This window comes from Nyctereutes procyonoides, unplaced genomic scaffold (assembly GCF_905146905.1).
Source record: "Nyctereutes procyonoides isolate TBG_1078 unplaced genomic scaffold, NYPRO_anot_genome, whole genome shotgun sequence".
Classification (NCBI taxonomy): domain Eukaryota; kingdom Metazoa; phylum Chordata; class Mammalia; order Carnivora; family Canidae; genus Nyctereutes; species Nyctereutes procyonoides.
In genome coordinates this window covers 11,972,759-11,995,578 of record NW_026575021.1, presented here as the reverse complement: position 1 = coordinate 11,995,578, position 22,820 = coordinate 11,972,759, and the positions used below count along the sequence as shown (strand labels likewise).

General features: G+C 37.1%; 1 protein-coding gene across 2 annotated transcripts in view; it reads right to left on the bottom strand.

Annotated features, from left to right (window-relative positions):
• The window catches only part of GABRA4 (gamma-aminobutyric acid type A receptor subunit alpha4), a 223,288-nt gene that overhangs the window by 91,227 nt on the left and 109,241 nt on the right, over positions 1 to 22,820 (bottom strand). For both annotated transcript variants that reach the window (XM_055339184.1, XM_055339185.1), the window contains exon 9: positions 7,119 to 7,174. In XM_055339184.1, the coding sequence (XP_055195159.1) occupies positions 7,160 to 7,174 (15 nt within the window). In that variant the 3' untranslated portion in view covers positions 7,119 to 7,159. The remainder of the gene's footprint in view (positions 1 to 7,118; positions 7,175 to 22,820) is intronic.

Genomic DNA, 22,820 nt, shown 5'->3' with positions numbered 1-22,820 from the left:
ATGTTTCACAGATCAAGCAAGCAGCCTGCCAACTATAACCAAAATAGTTTCAAAAAATTTTAGTGAATTTACATATGCTAGATATGCATCAAATTATGAAAGTTAAAAGGTATTTAGGTTACATCCCTATTCTATGGCATTTGAAATCATGCCAAAAATCATGCTGTCTCAGAGGCAACACTTTTGAAGGAAAAAAAAAATCATGAATAAACTACTCCTAGATCTTACACTGAAAATAATTTATATCATCTGTAATATTTTAAGTGACTTAATACATTTCAGATATAAGATATATAAAATGCATATATACATATTTGAGAAAACCGCTGTCAAATTTCATTTGACGAGGTAGGTAATTAGCATTCTTCATTAGATGAAGAGTGCAGATGGGGAGTATGGTCACAGGAGCCAAAATACTTGTTATCAATGTTAGTTGTTCTTTGCTTTTTCAGGAAGACTGGACTTGTGCCACCGAAAAGTATTTAATTCTCTATCAGACCCTGGTGGTCAGCCATCAAAGCATAATGTGGTCCTTTTAATCCTAAGTAGAGTAAACGTATGGACTATTATGTGATGGAACAAACATGTCTTGATGCCTCACTGGTATTTATAGCTTCTCTCAAGTGTGTGGTAGACTGGAGACGGTCGGTCAGTCCTTATTATTCGAATATGGATCACTGGCAGCTTTCCTCTTATTCATTTCTGGAAAACCCCATGTGGTACAGTTAGAAGAAATGGTAATGTACTCAAATTTCTTTCTGTAGCTTATCCTGAGACATGAGAATTCTGAATGACACCTGGCCCAATCCCAGACATTTTATTCTACATTGATTTTGCCTTTCCTGAATCTTCTTTCATTTCAAAATCCATACCAAAAAAAAAAAAAATCACCTCAAAATCAAACCCTGAAATCAATGCCAATATCCCTGGACCCTCTTTTTGAAGCAGGTTCTGGAGCACTTTGTGCTTTTTCAAAACATCAACTGATTATACTTTTTATGCTTTATTTCAAGATCGTTTTCTCATTTTAACTCCTTTGAGTCTCTGTGGTTTTATAAATAGTGCCCTTATTATGGTCTGCTTCTGGCTTTCCTTACAGACTTTGCCCAGAGTCCCGGAGTAGAGCAGCCTATTTTTGTGCTCTCTTGAGGAGGCTTGTTCCCCAGCCCCCCCGCCCCCCCTCATTGTGAGTCTGTTCCAGGCTGTTGACTGCCTGATGTTTTGATGTCTCTCTCCATTAACTAACTCTTGCCTTTCAGCCACTGAGCTTCAGTTTCTTGTTTACTGCCTTCCTTATTACAGCTCTTGGCTTGCTGCTTTAGTCTGTATGTCAATAGAATCCTTGGCAACTTCCTGTGTCATCTCTTGCCTCTTCTTCTCCACAGACTGCTTTCACCAATTTGATTTTCCAAAGATAGCCTGTCAGCAGTTCAAAGTGTGGCTTCCGTCCCTAGTCTCTTCAACTGTGCTCATTTTAATTATTACCATGAGGCAGCAAGGCTGCCACACAAAAGTGACCACCTAGACTGTCTCACAGAAAAAGCACAAAGATTTAAGTCCTCCTCAGGGTGCCTGAAATCCCGGATGACAGATCCATTTCTATAATTTCAAAAATCTTACTATCTTCAGAAAAGCTTGAGCATATTGCATATAGTCTCTTCTGCTTACCCTTAGAATTTTCTACCTACACTACTGTGGTACTTACCATACTACATATTTTATCTTTTTTTTTAAGATTTTATTTATTTATTCATGAGAGACAGAGAGAGAGAGAGAGAGAAACAGAGACACAGGCAGAGGGAGAAGCAGGTTCCATGCAGGGAGCCTGATGTGGGACTCGATCCTGGTCTTCAGGATCACACCCCAGGCTGAAGGAGGCACTAAACCGCTGAGCCACCGGGGCTGCCCCATATTCTATCTTATACTGGATCCTATATTGTAATTAATATTGTTTCTGTGCCCCCAGAAGACTGTAAGCCATCTCATAGGAATGGCATTCCAGTCCTTGTATCTTACTGTCCAAGATAGCTGCTGATCTGAGAAACGTAAATATAGGTGGGCAGGTAAGAAACTTCAGCTATTGACTTCTAGTATATTAACTTTTTTTTGGGGGGGGGAGGGGGTAGAATCTATGCCAAACATGAGACTCCAACTCACAACTGAGAGATCAAGAGTCACACTCTCTACCAACTGGGCCACTCAGGCACCCCTAGAGGTTCTATTCCATATGTTTCTTTTAATGGTAATACTAGTATGTTAGAGAACTGAATCAGTTGCAAATAACAATGGCTGAAACAACATGGTAAATTCTTCTCACATAATGAGAATTCCATGGTAAAGTGCATTACTGATATCAATTTGGAAGTTCAAGGATGTCATGTCTAAAATCTAATTCTCCTGGCCTTTCAGGGTTACAAGGTAGCTGTTCCAGTTCCTGTCACCATGTGTAGCTTCCGCAAATAAGGAAGAAAGAAAGGGCCAGAAGAAGACAAAATGACCGCTGTATCAAGAAACCAAAACCTTCCCAGAAATTCCATCGGATTTCTGATTATATTTCACTGGACAGAACTATAGGAGATTGTTTTGCATAATAACAAGAAGGATGACAAAATTAGGGGCTTGTGTTTTTTTCTTCTTTTTAATTTTTTAGCCTACAACAATAGTAGGACTCCATAAGAAGAAAAGGAGAATAACTATTAAATCACAGGAAACCTCTGTCAGAGTGGTACTGATGAGAAGCAGTGCTAGCAGAGAGTCAGTGTAAATAAAAATACAAACGTAAGAGAGTCAATGTAAATAAAAGGAGAGCCTATGAAATCAACTGAAGGCTGCCCCAGTAATGGCCGACAGAGTCGGACATTTTGATGTGTAAGCTTTAAGCCCTACTGAGGCATAAGCTTCATGGGAATCCTAGTATCTTTCTATTTTTTATTCAGCCTCTTCATAGGCTTCACAAATAAAGTTTTCCTGAGCACTTTCTATATATCTGGCACTATGATACGCTGAGTAAAATAACGTAATTGCCTTCAAGCTGCCCACTTTGAACTGAACTTTTCAGTAACAGAAGTGAGCACAGGGTCATGCTGTGGGCCACTGAGGAGGCATTTAACTGCAATGGGGTGTGTGTTTGTGGAGTGGGAGTCCAGTGAGAGAGTTGCCACAGAAAGAGAAAGTGGAGCTCACCAAATGATGTGAAGAAGGATGTTACTGGCACAGAGTACTAATACATAAAGGCATAGGAAGGCAAACAAAGTAAAAAATATTCTGGGATTTGTAAGATTTTTAGTGGTACAAAAGCATAGAATTCAATGGCAAAAGGCAATGGTAGTGAGAGAAATTAGAAGAGAGGTAAGCAAGAACGAAAGGGTCTTTTTAGACAATGACACACTAAACTATTTTTTTTTAATTTTATTTATTTATTCATGAGAGACACAGAGAGACGGAGAGGTAGAGACAGAGGCAGAGGGAGAAGCAGGCTCCATGCAGGGAGCCCAACATGGGACTTGATCCTGGGATTCCAGGATCATACCCTGAGCCAAAAGCAGGCACTTAACCGCTGAGCACCCAGAAGTCCCAACACTAAACGATTTTAAACTCATATTAGTTTAATGCTTTAGGAAATTTTTCCTGGTGCCACAGTTTACTGGGAACAGGAAACAGTGGAAAGAGGGATTTCAGTTAAAGGACTACTCCGACTGTTCAAATGAAAAATATGAAGGCCAATCCCAAAACAATACCAGAGGAATTGGAAAAAAAGAGAGAGAGAAAGAGAGAGACTCCATAGACATTAAACAAGTAAAAGTTTAAAAAAACATATTTACCAATTGCTGTGTGTGTTGGAGGGGGGAGGCAGGCAGGAAAAGCAAGTATAGAGATGGAATAGAAATGACAGTAGAAAAATAAGACAACTTCCCTTTCTTCACTCATTCAGTGATTCAATAATGATGACTGACCGGGCACCTGGGTGGCTCAGTCAGTCCAATGTCTGCCTTTAGCTTAGGTCATGATCCCAGGGTCTTGGGACCAAGTTCTGCATCAGGCTCCCTGCTCAGTGGGGAGTCTGCTTCTCCCTCTACCTTCCCCCACTGCTTGTGATCTCTCCCCCCCCCACCTCATGCGCTCACTCTCAAAAAAATAAATAAAATCTTAAAAAAATAATGATGGCTCAGTGGTTGAGCACCTGCCTTCGGCTCAGGGTGTGATCTCAGGGTCCCAGGATCCAGTCCTGCATTGGGGTCCCCGCAGGTACCCTGCTTCTCCCTCTGCCTGTGTGTGTCTCTGCCTCTGTGTGTATGTGTCTTTCTCAAGAATAAAAAAATAATAATAATCTAAAAAAAATAATGATGATTGAGCCAGTTTTCCTAAAGATAGTATATGTTTGGGTTAAGACATAATATACACACCTGTTCATTGCAATGTCTGTATATCTGACCCAAGCACAACATGAAGTAACCTCTCCAAGAAAATAGTCACTCTGCCATCGAGAAACCTAATAATGTAGTCTTGGATCATGGTTGAACAGCCTACTTCCTAGAGCAAATCTCAAGGACCTAGAGAATAATATAAACCAGATATTATTAAGCAAAAAACAGGCCTGATCAAGACCGTGCTTCCAGAGTGAGGCACTTAGGAACCTTTAAAACAACTTACTAACAAAATGAGAAACTTATTACACTGGCCTTGGTAGCAATTAAAAAACAAAATATGACATCTAAAATACCAGATAAAAGTTCTTAAACCATAAGGAAAATGATGCAGGCTTCACAAAGCCAATCCATGCTTCAATAGAAGAGCAAGATATCCAGGAATAGATTATGGTCCCAGGTTCAGAGAAAACCAATCCAAGTGATGAGTTGAAAGCATGCGACAGTTTCTAAAACTAGCATTATATTGTCCTTTTTTATTTTATGCATAAAGGTGCCTTAAGGTTCACTAACTCAATAGTTCTTATCACTGCTGTTACCAGCTCAGCCATGCTAATAACAAGGACTCCCTTAATGCACTGCCTGGTTTGAAGGGGAAAAAAAAACTGTATATTAGAATGAATAGCGCCCACAGTAATTCTGGCTTCCAGACAAGAGCAGCCATATTAAAGAATCCATCTCTTCTTTTTCAGATTTGTTTCCTCTAGGTTCGTGCATTGGAGACTACTGGACCTTAAGGGCTATGAGGTCAACAAATTAGCGGAAAGAGTATGATTAAAGCAAATACATAGTAGAGTTGTTGTGAGCTAACTTTAAGTCAGAGATCTCAATTAGAATCTTGGCTTTTGCACTTATCAGGTTTCTTAGCCTTTCTAACAATAAATAGAGAAATTTCTTAGCCTCATTAACAATAAATACAGAAACGACTGCACTTAGTTTACAGAATTATTGTGAAAATAAATGCTTGTGAGGCACCCAGCCCCAAACCTGGCATAAATAAGTCTTAAATAGATACTAACATAGCAGACGGATTAAAACATCTTTCAAGGGGAGTGATTCCAATTTCCCTTTTACAGAAGAGACTGAGGCTCTGAGAGGGTCAGTGAAGTCATTGTTCAAGGTCACAATGCTAATAAATATGAGAACCAGGATTCAAATGCAGATCTACTGTGGATGATAGTAGATTGCTCTGATTTTTTTTATTCTACATCTTAGAAGATATAATATCCAGGACTTAGTGTTAATACTGTGCTGAGCTTACAGCTTCAGAATTAAATGAAAGAGGAACATACAGAAGAAAATAAAAGCAAAAGCAGTCTACTGCAAACAATTCAGTACTACAGCCCTGTACATGACCAAGTTTAGAACACAGAACCTATGAGAAATGGTTAAGACAACCAAGATAATTAGTCTGGAGAAGAGACAGTAGGAGGAAATATAATTGCAATTATCCAATTTATAGAAATGTAATTTAGAATATTATGTACACTTTCATTTTGAAAAGATGGTTTAATTATTCCCAAAAGACTAAAAATTAAATGTAATGAAAAGTGACAGTCTTTTGTTGTCAGTTTTGAATAAGAATTTGTGGGGAAGGGGGTGATTTCAGAGGACAGAAGAGAGCTCTATTTATGCGTCATGGATGAATTACTATGTATATATTCGCAAGTTCTATAGCTATAGGGGAGCTGCTTAGAAGGGAATATTAAAACCTGAATTTAAAAAAACCTGAATTATTTTTCACATGATGTATATTTCAAAAACAAAATGTAATGTCTGAACTTTCATCTTTAATTATTAAAATGCCCAAGAGTTTACCAAAAAGAAACTTCACAGCAATTTTCCACTTAACAAAGTTATTACCAGCAAAGAATTTGATTATGCTATAAAAATTTTTCAGAATGTAATTTCACACTTACTAAGTGATATATTATTTCCCATTATCTTGGACTGAAGCATTTTAGGGATTAGGTATTTCCAAAATCTACTTTTAAGCTGACTCCAGATATAACAATCAACTAGGGAAATAAAAAAAATTGAACGTGTATTTCTAGATAGTTACACATCATACTGATCAAATCAACCTAATATTTAAAAAGGCCCATCACCAACTAATAGCAAACAGATCTTAAAAACCAATGTCGAAATTTCTCATAAATATATAATTCCACGATCACACCAGGGGGCGCTCTTAACACTGAAATGATGGATGACATATTTCTAAAACACATGGTGGTCTCAGTTGGCCAAAATGAGATTTTTTTCTAGGCATGTACTACTCGCAACAAGTGCTTATCTCTTGAAAATGTTTGCTGGCAACACACACATTTTCTTTTACATCCAAAATGTTTGCGTTGTTAGGACTATCAAGTTAGTCTATCAAGTAAAACATTTTCTGCTGATAGGAAACATCTTATTTTGGAAACATTTGTCTATTTAGACTGGCATCTGTCTCTTATTCTTTCTGTGGTTATGCTGATTCTCAATAGTCAACAGAGTGCTTAGGAGTACATAAAACTTTGAAAATGGTTTCACTGCCCAATTTATTTTTTGCAAAATTTCCTACCAGACCTTCAAGTCTCCTGACCCCCTACCCCCTCCACACACACCATAAAAAGGGGGTCATCTAAAACTGACACACACTGTGAAATTCTCATCTGAGCGGTATGGGCCTTTTCTATAGTTTCTCATTACCTGGTAAGAACTCTGGAGCCCAGATCCTCTCTTCGGAAAGTTCAAGATTCAGGTTGCTAAAAATATAATTAGAAAATCAGTGTGAGATTCCAAGGAAATTAAAAAAAAAAAAAAGGCAAAAGCTAAGTTTGGGCTATATTACCCAGAGAAAAGTCACCATTTACTGCTCTGTTAATAGTAAATATTTTTATACAAATGACATCTGATTAAATAAACTTTAAAAAACAACCTAAAATCAAAAGGAAAGAATCATAAAATTTGTGAAAGAGCTACCAGTCTTCCAACAGTATTAGAGGAGGTTTGTCAACTGAGTCTCCCAACCCACGTAGTTAAGATTATCCCCTTCTTTCTACCAGCTGCCTCTATGAGTCATCATCTACCTGTGCCTAAACTGAAACAGGAAAAGTTCTAACGAAGATTAACCAGGTATGAATAGACAGCAGGTTGCTACCTAGGATAGGGAGTTCAGAGAAACAAGAATGGACCTACCAACTGTTTGCACCCTAAATGAAATTCACGACGATACTAAGGTCTCAAATCCTGCTGACAAGAACAAATTCTTCATTGTAGAACAAGAGTAAGGTTTAAAGTAAAACTACAATTAAAAAAAGTATTTCTTTCATCTATTTCTTTAGATCAAAGTATATGTGAATGATGGGAAGTCCTGCCGACACAGAAGTAGATTTTAATACAATTTTTGACAATGTGAAGAGGAAGGATGAAAAAAGGTCAGGCTAGGGAGAAAAGCCTGCAGGAAGAGTATGTTAGCAGTCAGGTGACTACTGTTACCTCCATTATTCCCTCTTGATCTTTGGAGTGAAACAATTACCAAGAGGTTCACCAAGGCAAATGAAGCCTTGTCTGAGAAGAGGGGATATCTGACCTGAACCAATCCGGCATATGGTAAAGCCACATAAGTTTCTGTCAATAGCAAAGTTAGAGAGGAGTGATGTTTGGGGTTCCCTGTGGCCCACTTTGTTAGAAGTAAGCCCTGAGCCTGCTACTAGAAAAGAGAGATAGAGTCTGCTCCCCACTAGGACTGGAATGTTGCCAGGAAGCCATCAAGTGACCTATAATTTAGATAAAATCTTGCCACCTGAAGATACAGATACTAACCAAAAAAAAACATGGCAAATTTGTGTAACAGTTTTCATAAACTGGATGGCAGGTACAAGAAAACAGAAAGTCAAAGATGACATAAAGTTTGGGGTTTTTTGGTTTGTTTTTTTTGTTTTGTTTTGTTTTGTTTTGTTTTGTTTTGTTTTATCTGAGCAACGGAAAGGATGCAGTTGCCATTTAGTGGGAATGGGAAAAGCAGGTTATGGAGGAAATAATTATTTTGACTTTGGATATGTGACTTTTGATTGGTCTATTAGACAAACCCAAGAGGAGCAATATAAAGCAGTTAACCAAGTCAGTGCCAAGTTTAGAGAAGGAGATCAAACCCTTAACTACAAACTTGAGGGTTGTCCACTCACTGACTACATCTAAAGCCATGATATAGAGGAGAAAGAGGACAGAGACAGAGGAGCCTTAAAGTTGACCGACTCAGGTGGCTCCACCAACGAGGCCACCTGGCGGTCATGCCCTCATATGATTTTCATTTTCTAGAATATGAACAGGACCTGTTAAGTTGTTTCTAACTCAATGTAACATGTGACAGGATGTATATGAATTATACTGTGATTACATTGTTACCTTACATAAGATTATAGCGCCCAATCTCGTTGGAGTTTTCCCCCAGCTAGCTTACTTTTGTGAAACAAAGAGCAGTACTGGGAAACCTACCTGGCAGAGAATTTAGGGTGGCCTCCAAAAACTAGGGGAGCCTCTACCTGGCATCTCCAGCCTACACGAAAATGAAGCCCTCACTCTTACAGCCTCAAGGAAATAAATCCTGCCAACGCTATGAGTGAGTTAACGCGGAAAGAAATCCTTCTCTAGTCAAACATTCAAATGGTAACCTCAAGTACCAGCTGCCACCTACAGACTTGCAGAAGACGGAGTCAAGCTGTGCTCAGACTTCTCACCCAAAGAAACTGAGATAATAAATACATGTTGTTTTAAACCACTAATTTTGTAGTAATTTGTTATGCACCAAGAGAAAAGTACCACAACCCCTGAGTTACCACAACATTTAGAGGCCAGAGAAAGACGAAAGAGCCAGGAAAAACAAACCAAATAAAAGAGGTCAGTGAGGCAGGAAGAAACCCAACAGAAAAGCATTTCTCCAAGAGGCTTATTACCAGCTTCCTCAGAGAAATCTGAGACATAGAGCAAAGGGACAGGTGAGTGGGCTGACCTGCTGGAGGCTCATACTTAATCACCACTGAAAGGGACACAAGAAGCCAGGAGCTACCCTCCATTCCTGCCTCTTTCTGAAGAGAAAATGGTTAAGAGGCACCACCAAATAAATTAAAATCAGTTTTATTAGGCTCCCTGGAAGACCCAATTAGTGCCAGAGTTGTGCTACTTCGCTGTTTGTAAGGCTTTGAAAGTTGGTATTTCAAAACTGGCTAACACTTAATACTAATCAAAGTCAGCTCATTTTAATTACTAAGTAGCTCACATAACCTATTTTTAAACTTTTCATTGTTATTAGACATGCTTAGATTGGCTTGTAATTTATTTTTTTAAATCAATACAACCAAATCTAATGAGCATGTATTATGTGCAAGACCCTGAATTAACTATCACTAAAAGAAGCTGCCTGATGCTTTTTGTACCTGTATAATTTGTATGCAAACTTACACTATTTATAAAGCGCTGTCACACAATCAAAGGCTATGTTATGCCCTAATGTGATTAGCATTCAGCTTTTATCTAGACTTATCTATAGTGATCATCCTATTTTCCTAGAATGCTTTGAACACAATTTCTTCTCTATTTATTAATTCAATGAAGATGAATTGAGCATTTACTTAGGTACACAGAGGGGCAAAATGGTAAAAGAAGATTCAAAATTACTATTCTATAAGAATGATACTGTACAAAATGTGTCCCTTTTATGTAGGTTCTCTATACACTTTACTTACATGTATGTGTGTATTTATCTACATTTACTCTGCCTACTATATATGTGTGCACTATATGTATAGTATGTGTGTGTTTGGATATATGCACTATACATTTATAATCTATTTGGTCTATGTGCACTCTGGCTAACCTAGCAATACAACTCTGCCCCTTGTACCATCAGCTTTCCCCCAGGTTTTGGTCTGTCATCAAGGCTAAAAGATTAAATCACTATGTTCCAGTTTGTTCAAGTTAGCAGTCTTCATTATTCTTAGCGATGTCTTTGGCACTGTGGGGTAAGGGGAGGTATAAGACTAGATCATGGCATGAAGTTGTTTCAACCTATTTTATTAGCAACAGCTTTCCCATTCTCCTTTTTTCTGCCTATCCTCATTTGAAATGTAAGCTTCTCCTTAGAGACTCATATTAGCATTTTACTAATATACCTTTTAGCACATAGTATGTGCTCAATAAGCATTACTTGACTGAAGAGCTACTTTCCAAAATGACTGAGGCGGCTTGCATGAAAATAGAACTATACACTTAAGACAAGCAAATGTGAATATACTGTCAGATAGAAAGACACAAACTACAGCCAAATAAAAAGGGCCTACGTTATGTTTAAACCGTAGTTTTCTCTCAATAATTTGTTTAATAAATTGGAGACAATAATCACTTTTTAAAATAGTCACTTATTACTATTTAAAAGTTAAATCTAGCTCAATGCTTTCCCACAGCTATCACAAAGAAATACAGATTTGTGTAACCTTATTTCCAACAAAATGAAGTATTTAATTTTATTAAAACAAAACAAAACATTTTTTTCCTCAGTGGTAAATTCTAAGTATTTATTACAAGGATCATTAAAGCAAAAATCAGAGCACATATCTCCCTTAATGGTCCTACGCAAGATGGATAAATTGATTTGAAATTTTAAAAATTAAGGTATTGGATTGAATGAGACATACAGTTCCTTCCAAAATTTATACTGCAATTCTACTATCACTCTTGGTATTACTGATGCATATATCCACGGATAATTATTTTTAAGACAATCTGATAAGTATTTTCAAGGCCAGAAAGAAAAGGCTGTTATGAATAAACAAAATCTATGCTTTCCAAAATGCACAATGTATTATCATAGTACTGACGTCTCACATGAAAAACCTACTCAATATAAGTACCATTTTCTACCTCCACTAGGGTAAGGCTTTATTTACTTCATTTTACTGTGCCATCCCCCATGAAGTTATTTTTTGTGTATTTTTTATTGGAGTTCGATTTACCAACATATAGTACAACACCCAGTGCTCATCCTGTCAAGTGCCCCCCTCAGTGCCCGTCACCCAGTCACCCCGTCCCATGAAGTTACGTAAGTGAACACAATTGTAGTCTGTAAAACACTGCAAAAATGTAAACCAATTACTAACATTGTAAAGAAGTATAGTTATTTACCAATGTTATATGAGTGAAAACAAACCGGTACTCTACATAGATGAAATACATAGCCGGCCAATACTACAGCAAGCTGCTGAAGCCAGGATCCCTGATGAATGCCATCATTAGGCAGCCAGATTTTACACCACGTGTCTATGCCCCCACAAGACCAGAACTCACTGGACCTGGGATCGGCATTTAATCCAAGGGCAGTGAATCCATTACATTTTCCTGTGACAGTAGATGAGGACTGGTCCAATCAGAAAAAAATTACTAGGGTCAATCTATTTCTTTCTCTTTGAATCTGAACTAAACAATACCAAGAAAATTAAGCAGGGACACAATGGTGACAGGAAAAAGAAAAAGGTATGCAAGTTATTTGGGAATACAGGCACAGAGGGCACCAGAATTGTTGCCAAGAGAGGTGTTTTGGCCCAAGACAAGATCCTAGATGGTGGGTGTCATCCAAAGAGCACTGACTTTGCAGTTCCATAGAAACCAAACTGCATTCAAATAAGAAAATACCTTTACCCTTTTTCTCCAGCTTCACTGAAATATAACTGACACATAACAGTGTGTAAGTTAAAGGTATACAAGGTAGTATGCTGATATACTTACGTACTGGGAAACAATTACCACAATAAGGCCAGTTAATCAACACAACTATCACTTCACATAGTTAACATTGTATGTGTGGTGAGAACATTTGAGATCTACTCTCTCTAATTTTCACACATATGATACAGTATTATTATCTATAGTCATCATGCTGTGTTTTAGATCTCTAGAACTTACAACTGGGAGGGTGTACCGCTGTACCACCATCACCCACCCACCTGCCCCATATCCCACACCAGCAACCACCAATATACTCTGTTTCTATAAGTTCTTTTTTTTTTAGGATCCACATATTTGTCTTTTCTCTGTCAATTTAGCATAATGCCCTCAAGATCCACCCATGTTGTTGAAAGGCCAGAATTTCCTTCCTTTTTACAAGTGAACAATATTTTATGTATTGTACCGTATGTATGTATGATATACCTGCCATATTTTCATTATCCATCTATCAACAGACACTTAGAATGGTTTCCACAGCTTGGTTTTTGTAAATAATGCTTCTACAAACATGGGAGTAAAGAAATCTCTCCCTATGGAAATGACTTCATTCTCTTAGGGTATATACTGAAAAGTACAACTGCTGAATCACATGGTAGTCCTATTTTTAATTTTTTGAGGAACTTCCCTACTATACACCATAGTGGTTGCACCAGTGTACAACCCTACCAACAGTGCACAAGGTTTCCCTTTTCTCTACATCCTCTCCAGCACTTCTATTGTGAACAGAGGCTTGGAGGAACCTAATCCTGTATTGCCCCTAGGAGCAATGGTTCAGTATTGTCTAACTCAGTGTTTATGGTGACTTCATAGATCATAACTATTGTGAATAACTAGAACTGTATTCCTTTTCCTTTTTTTTTGAGTATAGTTGCCACACAGTGTTACATTGATTTCAAGTATACAACACAGTGATTCAACAACCCTACACCTTATGCTATCCTCACCACAAGTATAGCTGCTTTCTGTCACCATACGATGCTAGTATAATACCACTGACCGTATTCTCTATGCTGTGCTTTTTATCCCATGACTTATTTATTCCATAACTGGAAGCCTATATCTCCCACTCCCCTTTACCCATTTTGACTAACTTCCCACACTCCAATCTATCTGAATATATATTAAAACAATAAAGTTTGTAATGTATCTAATTGTTGAATCACTTATTATTGTACACCTGAAACTAACACTTGTATGTCAACTCAACTTCAAACAACAAAAAACAAAAAAAAAAGAAGGTGCAGCACTAGGCTTCTGAGTACCAGAGGTTTTTGTTAATAGTTTAGATGGTTCCAGGAAAGACACAATTGGTATCTGTTCCCTCAAACCTGCCCTGATTTGCTTCATTCCTTTTCCATGGTTCTTTCACTGTCTCAAGTATCTTAAATCACAGAAAGTGATTTCTATAACCTTTTGGGGTTTTTGACAAGCTTTTTGTCCCAAATTTTCTCTTATTTTTTTCTTTCAAAAGTGCTTCATGATATTACTAAAATAATATTTATTGGTTAAAATAGGAAAAAAAAACACAATGAGTTTATATTGATACCTTTGATTGCATCCAATATCACAGGATTCATTGAAGCCTCCCCTTTTTCTTTATTTATACTTCATTCTACAACAGTGAGAAAACCCAGTTCTCATTATCTAAAATGTATTTGTTCAATTCTAGTATATACATAAAAATTCTAGTATACATAAGATGCATAAAAATACATGCTTTGCTATACCAAGCCTGTTAGAAACACTTTTACTAATTAGATCACAGCATTTATGTACCTTTTTTTTTTGCCTTTAGCCATACAGTATCCAGTGAAGATTCTTGTTTTCTACAGTAACTTTGGCTATTTTCTTCCCTCTTTTTTTTAAAGATTTTATTTATGTATATCAGAGAGAGAAAGAGAGGCAGAGACACAAGCAGAGGGAGAGGCAAGCTCCATGCTGGGAGCCTGATGTGGGACTCGATCCTGGGACTCCAGGCAGGTGCCAAACCGCTGAGCCACCCAAAGATCCCCCTTCCCTACTCTTTTTAATGTAGTTATATTATTCATTTGTAATAGAGTTAGGTTTATTTTTATTTTATATTCTATTTTGGCTTCTCCCTATCTCCTCCTTTGTTCTGATTTTGTATTGGTTTACATTGGGGATATGTAAAATATCACTATAATTCCAATAGAGTTACACAAAAAGATATACCCATAGAAGTGTCATTAATGGTATATTTTAATTCAACTGACTCTAATTTACAAATTATGGATTTGTTTTCCATTTCAATTCTAGAACCTGGTCAGAGGGAGGGGCAAGATGGCGGAAGAGCAGGGTCCCCAAATCACCTGTCCCCACCAAGTTACCTAGATAACCTTCAAACCATCCTGAAAATCTACGAATTCAGCCTGAGATGTAAAGAGAGACCAGCTGGAATGCTACAGTGAGAAGAGTTCGCGCTTCTATCAAGGTAGGAAGACGGGGGAAAAAGAAATAAAGGAACAAAAGGCCTCCGAGGGGGAGGGGCCCCGCGAGGAGCCGGGCTGAGGCCGGGGCGAGTGTCCCCAGGACGGGAGAGCCCCGTCCCGGAGAAGCAGGAGCTGCACCAACCTTCCCGGGCGGGAGGAAAGGGGCTCGCAGGGAGTTGGAGCAGGACCCAATTCTAGAACCTATATTTGCTACATGCAGTTCTATATAACAATAGGTTTTCATATAGGTGGAACGAGAAAATTTAAAGTAAAAGAATGAAGTGTCTTACTTGCAGATAATTCAAGTGAATTCTGCTTAACTTGAAAAATTTAAAAAAAATTTTTAATTATTTTAACCAAAAAAATTAAACCATATAAACCAAAACAACAAAATATACTGAATGTATTTTTTTTTACTGAATGTATTTTTAAATTAGATTTACTAACTTTTTAGTGATTCTTAATCATCTGGAACAAATACAGTACAATCTACATTAACACATGCATCAACATACATTAATATGCAGCATTTTAGGGCTTTCACATTTACTTTAGTTAACTGGCTATCTACTATACTGACTTTTAAAAAAGTGTTACTGATTTTAGTAAAGCCTCTGAAATAGAATTATTCAAGGTATTTCTCTTTACAGACTACATGAAAGGAACTCAGCATGAATCCCACAAAAGTTGTAACAGTGCTCAAAAGTTAAGATAGCTGGCAGAGTTGAGAATATGAATAAATTTTACAGTTGCTCTACCCAAGACAGTAGTAGCCACTAACCATATATGGCTATTGAAACTGAAACTAGTTATTAAACAACTGCATTTGACAAGTCAGACACTTCCATCATTTGAGAAAGTTCTACTGGACAGCACTGTTCTACTCTATTAAGTTTATTGAGGTTAGAGACTACTTTCTCTGTGCCAAAACAGTGTCTTAACACATAGTAGACATGCAAAACATATTTGTGAAAGAAATAACTAAATATAAGATATCAGGAACAACATACAGCAACCTGTAGCAAGAGATGTTTATTACACAATTGTTATAAGACATTGGAAATAACTCGTATATCCAATAAAAAGGCAGTCATCAAAATAATAATATGGTCTTAAAAAACAGAGTATTATAAAGCCATTAAAGGGGGTGTTCAGAAAAAATTAATGACTTAGAAAGATAGCTTGTTCTAGTTAGGTGAGATAAACCACAGAAACATTTTAATGGGAAATAAATATGAACCTATAAACACTATAGAGAGAGTGAAACCTAATATAAGATTATATTTTATTTCTCATTTTGTCAATTTTTATTTTCTGAAGTTTTATATAATGTGCTTTGTCGTAAAAAAAATCAAAATTTTTGTTGTTCTTCAAAGCTTATACATTTACTTTTTTAATTTGTTTAAGATTTTATTTATTTATTCATGATAGAGAGAGAGAGAGAGGCACAAGCACAGGCAGAGGGAGAAGCAGGCTCCATGCAGGGAGCCTGATGTGGGACTCGATCCTGGGACTCCAGGCTCATGCCCTGGGCTGAAGGCGGGCGCTAAACCACTGAGCCACCCAGGGATCCCCAAAGCTTATACATTTAATTTATAAAGCCTAGATCTAGGATTTATTCCCAAAGAAATTAACAAAGTATTACTTATCAAAAATAATCAAAAATAATCATATAATTTTTAATTCATTATTAAAATATATAGTTCTGTATAAGAATGCTCAATATTTATTCCTAACTAAAATGAAAAGAGAGTAGCAAAAATATGCCAATAACCACAGAAGAAAACATAATGAAGGTATTAAAAGATGCTTTCGAACAATATACAACATATGGCAAAATAGACATAAAATCTCACCATTAAGTCTGGTTTTGTTTTATAATCATGAAAACAAAATCATACATATATATGTATATATTTATACATGTATACACACACACACACATTTTGAATTATCTGCTCCTCCAAGTTCTAAAGGTGATTGAGGGATAAAAGCCAGGTAGAGGGTATGACTACAGGACAAGACTGGGGAGGATTTCCTTCCAAAGCCCTTGACTAACATTGCATGTCTCGACTGTACTTCACCCCTCACCTCTGCTCAGCACTAGAGAACTTGGGCATTGATTTTTACTGCTCAGCAATACCTTATATGGACTTATTCCTCAACTACAAACTCTAGTTTCCACTCCTTTCATCTCCTTCTACAATGCTTCATCTAGCACTGGTTAGAGCTTTTTTTTTTTAATTTTATTTATTTATTCATGAGAAACAGAGAGAGGCAGAGACATAGGCAGAGGCAGAAGCAGGCTCCCCACAGGGAGCCTGATGTGGGACTCGATCCTGGAACTCCAGGACCACACCCTGAGCCAAAGACAGATGCTCAACCACTGAGCTATCCAGGCGTCCCTGGTTAGAGCTTTTGGAGAAGAAAAAAAAAAAAGGACATTAAAAAGTTGAACAGGATTTATTATTCTCTCTTGAATAGAAGGTGCACAGTTTTTCATCCTAGCAGACACTCCTTACATAGAAAAGGTAAAATTAATAGTTGACAACCAAAACTACTTTTAGGGGAAGAAACACTTTCTTTAATTTTTTATTTAAATTCAAATTAGTTAACATATAGTGTATTACTAGTTTCAGGGATAGAATTTAGTGATGCATCAGTTGCACATAACACCCAGTGTTCATTTCATCGAGTGCCCTCCTTAATGCCCATCACCCAATTACCCCATCCCTCCATCTACCTCCCCTCCAGCAACCCTCAGTTTGTGTCTAAAAGTTAAGAGTTTTTTATGGCTTGCCTCCCTGCTTTCATCTTATTTTTCCTTCCCTTCTACTATGTTCATCTCTTCTAATTCTTAAATTCCACATGAGTGAAATCATATGGTATTTGTCTTTCTCTAACTTATTTTGCTTATTAGCATAATATCTTCTAGTTCCATCTATGTTATTAGAAATGGCAAGATTTCTTTTTTTTTTTTTGATGGCTGAGTAACATCCCAGTGTATATAAGTACAACCTCTTCTGTATCCATTCATCTGTTGGACATCTGAAGTCTTTCCATAGGTGGGCTATTACTCCTATGAACACTGGGGTGCACGAGCCCCTTCCAATCACTATTTTTATATCCTCTGGATTAATACCTAGTCATGCAATTGCTGGATGGTAAAATAGTTCTATTTTTAACTTTTTAAGGAACCTCAATACTGCTTTCCACGGTGACTGCACCAGTTTGCATTCCCACCAACAGTGAAAGAGGATTCTTTTTTCTCCACATTCTCGCCAACACCTGTTATTTCTTGTACTGCTATTAGCTATGCTGGCAGGTGTACAGTGGTATCTCGTTGTAGTTCTGATTTGCATTTCCTTGACAATGAGGGATGAGGAGCATTTTTTCATGTGTCTGTTGACCACCTGCATGTCTTTTTTGGAGATTGTTCATGTCTTCTGCCCATTTCTTGACTGGATTTTTTGGGTTTTTTGGGTGCTGAGTTTGATAAGCTCTTTATAAATTCTGGATACTAGCCCTTTATCTGATATGTTATTTGTGAATATCTTCCCCCATTCCGTAGGGTACCTTTTAGTTTTGCTGATTGTTTCCTTTGCTTACTATCTCACCGAAGTCCCAATTGTTCACTTTTGCTTTTGCTTCCCTTGCCTTTGGAGACATGTCTAGCAAGAAGTTGCCAGTGGCCAAGATCAAAGAGGTTGCTGCCTGTGTTCTCCTCTAGGATTTTAATGGATTCCTATCTCACATTTAGGTCTTTCTTCCATCTTGAAATTTTTGCATATGCCCTAAGAAAGTGGCCCCATTTCATTCTTGTGCATGTGGCTGTCCAATTTTCCCAATGCTATTTGTTGAAAAAGACTGTCTTTTCCCGTTGGATATTCTTTCCTGCTTTGTCGAAGACAGAGTTGAGGGTCCATTTCTGGGTTCTCTATTCTGTTTCGCTGATCTATGGGTCTATTTTTGTGCCAATACCATACTGTCTTGATGACCACAGCTTTGTAATACAACTTGGAAGTCTGAAATTGTGATGCCTCTAGCTGTAGTTTTCTTTTTCAACATTACTTTGGGTATTCAGGATCTTTTATGGCTCCATACAAATTTCAGGATTGACAGTTTCAGCTCTGTGAAAAATGCTAGCAGTATTTTGATAGGGATTGCACTGAATATGTAGATTAATCTAGGTAACACAGACATTTTAACAATATTTGTTCTTCCAACTCATGACTATGGAAAGTTTTTCCATTTCCTTGGGTCATCTTCAATTTCTCTCATGAGTGTTCTATAGTTTAAGAGTATAGTATAGATCTTTCACCACTTTGGTTAGGTTTGCTCCTAGGTATCTTTATGGTTTTTTGATGCAATTGTAAATGGGATCGATTCCTTGATTTTTCTTTCTGCTGCTTCATTGTTAGTATATATAAATGCAACAGACTCATGTGCATTGATTTTATATCCTGGGACTTTGCTGAATATCTGTTATCAATTCTAGCAATTTTTTGGTAGAGTCTTTTGGGTTCCCTACATTGAGTACCATGTTACCTGTGAAGAGTGAAAGTTTGACTAATTCTTTGCTCATCTGGATGCCTTTTATTTCTTCTTATTGTCTGATTTCTAAGGCTAGGACTTCCTGTACTATGTTGAAAAACAGTGGTGAGAGTGGACATCCTTGTCAGGTTCCTCATCTTAAGGGAAAAGCTCTGTTTTTCCATGGAGGATGATGTTCACTGTGGGTGTTCCATATATTGGCTTTATGATATTAAGCCATGTTCTCTCTATCCCTACATGGTGGAGGGTTTTCACCAAGAAAGGATGCTGTATTTTGTCAAATGTTTTTTCTGCATCTACTGAGATCATATGGTTCTTATCCTTTCTTTCATTAATTTGGTGTATCACGTTGATTGATTGGCAGATGTTGAACCACCCATGCAGCCTAGGAAAAAGCCCACTCAGTCGTGGTGAATAATCCTTTTAATGTACTGCTGGATCCTATTAGCTTGGTAAGAATTTCTGCATCCATGTTCATCAAGGATATTGGTCTGTAATTTTCCTCTTTAGTGGGGTCTTTGTCTGGTTTTGGGATCAAGGTAATGCTGGCCTCACAAAATGACTTTGGAAGATTTTTTTTTCCAATTTCTATTTTTTGGAAAAGACGTTTTTTGAGTAACTGAGAAAAGTCTTGGGGCAAAGCTATTACAACAATTTCTGTACTCATCCAAAGTTATTTTAGCTAAAGTTTTTATTTTTATTTATTTATTTTTATTTTTTAAAGAGGCAAGTGTCAGTAAGGTCTATTTGCAGTGGAAGAAAATCACAAATGTAGTAACTTCAAAATTTCAAAGATAGGTCAAATGGTGACTAGGAATAGAAGTAGTTCAAACAATGGTGATATGGTTTGAGAGAATTATGTAACAAAGGTAGAAACCTTTAACTGTAAAAATTAAAGTTCAAGAGTTCAAGTAATCACAGGTAGAAAGACTGAAAATGTTCAATATTATATCAGTAGTTACACACATGACACATGAAAACCAGAATACAGAAGATAAGCAGATGATAACAAGGAAGGTAGCCTAGTGGTTAAAGGCACAAGAGCTAAAATCTGACAGAGTCAAAAAATCTCATCTTGGCTATCACTAGCCATCTAAGTTACAACAAGTTACTTAACCTTTCTTATACCTCAGATTTTCCACTGTGAAAAGGAGGTAATAACAATAGTTACCCCATACAACCCCAAGGAGAATAAAATTATACCACATAGTTAGTTTAATATCGGATTATGAGGTACAGAACAACTACTTCAGTGGAATCCACTTTATCTGGCTTTACAAACATCATAAAAATCTCATTTCTATTTAAAATTGAAATACCAGTTTGAATTGGGAGTCATGAATACTGGGCCCTGGTTGAGGTTCTTCTTCCTCAAGGTGAACTGAGGGCTTACCCTTTGCTTTTCTAAGCCCCAGTGGTGTCCTGAGGAGGTGTTCTAAGCTTTACATTCTCTTGCCGATTTGAAATTCCTATCATCTATATAGCTGGGAGGGGAAAAAAAGTGTTATAATACTGCTGTTTACAAAATATTTTCACAGTAGGAACTGAAATAGTGGAGCATTTCAACATATTTATGTAACTGCTAAATTAAACAAAGAGTGAGTACAATTTCCCAGTGGGAGAGCTACAGAAGTAAAAACTGATCAAAACAAAGAGTTTTTCACAATGTACGCAGTATTAAAGTTTCAGTGCACAGAAGAAAAGCCCTGAAAAACCAATGCCGTCATTGGAAAAAGCAGAGGAATAAGAAAATACAGTTAGCACTTTTTTTGCTCTTCTCTTCCTTCATAGTCTCATAGAGAGGTAGAAATAATACTAATAGCAGATAAAATAAATTCCACTATCACAGTTAAATCTTTCAACGTCATAATCTAACTAGTACATATTAACTTATAATTAATTTAGTTAGCTTATTAAATGCAGGTGAGATTTTTTTTAACGATTTTATTTATTCATTCATGAGAGACACACACACAGAGAGAGAGAGGAGACACAGGCAGAAAGAGAAGCAGGCTCCATGCAAGGAGCCTGATGTGGGACTCGATCCCAGGACTCCAGGTATGCCTTGGGCCGAAGGCAGGTGCCAAACTGCTGAGCCACCCGTAGGTGAGGATTTTTAAGAAATTTTTAAAATCTCATGTCTGACCTCTACAAGACTGTATCATAGTCTTGAATGAGCTATCATAGAATTAGCCTCTATATAAGATGTGTTATATATAATTAGGTACATTAATACATGGTATTTTTATGTGCCATAGAATAAGATACAGACACATAGTTAAAAATGAAAGACAGAATGTATTCAAATACAAAAATGAATGGCTTAACTCAGGGATCATAAATTCAAATGATTATCAGGTCCAAGAAGGCCAAGTAGATAAATGCAATGGGCAAAGTAAATACTGAGCCAAACTAGAGCATGCTTTCTCACAAAAGCTGCTCACTAGTGCCTGTGGACTGCTGCCAACTGGGAATGGAGGAGGCCCAGGGCTTCCAGATATTCTCATTTTTTAAACAGAAACAAGAATCTAGAGGTATCTATAAAATCTCTTTTTTTAATTTAGTGTTTAAGCTAATTTTAAAACATGGTATTAATCGAGCAAGTACATCTCTGAGACATACGCCATGTTATGAGCTGCTAGTTTACAATCTTTGGTTTTTGAAATACTATAGAAAAATATTTTTGATACTTTATAATGCCTCATATAATTAATGAGCTGTAACATTTTCTTCTTATAAAAACCAATTTTTAGGGAATCCCTGGGTGGCTCAGCAGTTTAGTGCCTGCCTTTGGCCCAGGGCATGATCCTGGAGTCTCAGGATCAAGTCCCACATCAGGCTCCCTGCATAGAGCCTGCTTCTTCCTCTGCCTGTGTCTCTGCCTCTCTCTCTCCTCTGTCTTTCATGAATAAATAAAATCTTTAAAAAAAACAATTTTTAGAATTTTATGGGGAAACCGACGATCAGGGAAGCTTAATATTAAATAAGGTCTACAAAGTCACATACCCAATAAGCAAAAAATCTGGTTTCAAAAGTAGGTTTGTTGAACTCCAAAGTCCATACCCAATTTTTCAACTCTTTTTATCAAAACAGGATGTGTGGAAAAGAGAACTTCATGTTAGACCTGGGAGAGCAGGTAAGACTTGGGGAACCAAGGAGATATGAAATGGTTTTAGCGAGGCAACCTGTGAATTCTAAGAGGAAGGAATGAGCATGGTATTTTTAAAGAATAGCTTGGAAACTGGCCTGGTGACAGTAGATACTTCATATTGGCAAACTCAGGAAAAGTAGATCATATATAAAACATATACAATATTTAACTTAACATTTACCATAAAACAGAAGATTAAAAGCTAGTAAGCTGGAGAAACTGCCTTTTTCTATTCATGTTTTAATGGGGATGGTATATTTCCTTAAGCTTATTGACTTTTAATGCACTATTAATGTCAAGCAATGATCAACAACATCCTTTATTGTCTTTACTATTTTCCTAAGAGAAACAGATTTTGATGACAGGTGAAAAGTACACTGACACATGTAAATGACTAAAATTATCTGATGTACTGTCCTCCTAATTCAGGCATCCAAAAGCAACCCCCAATACACTCTACATTTGAAAATAAAAGTT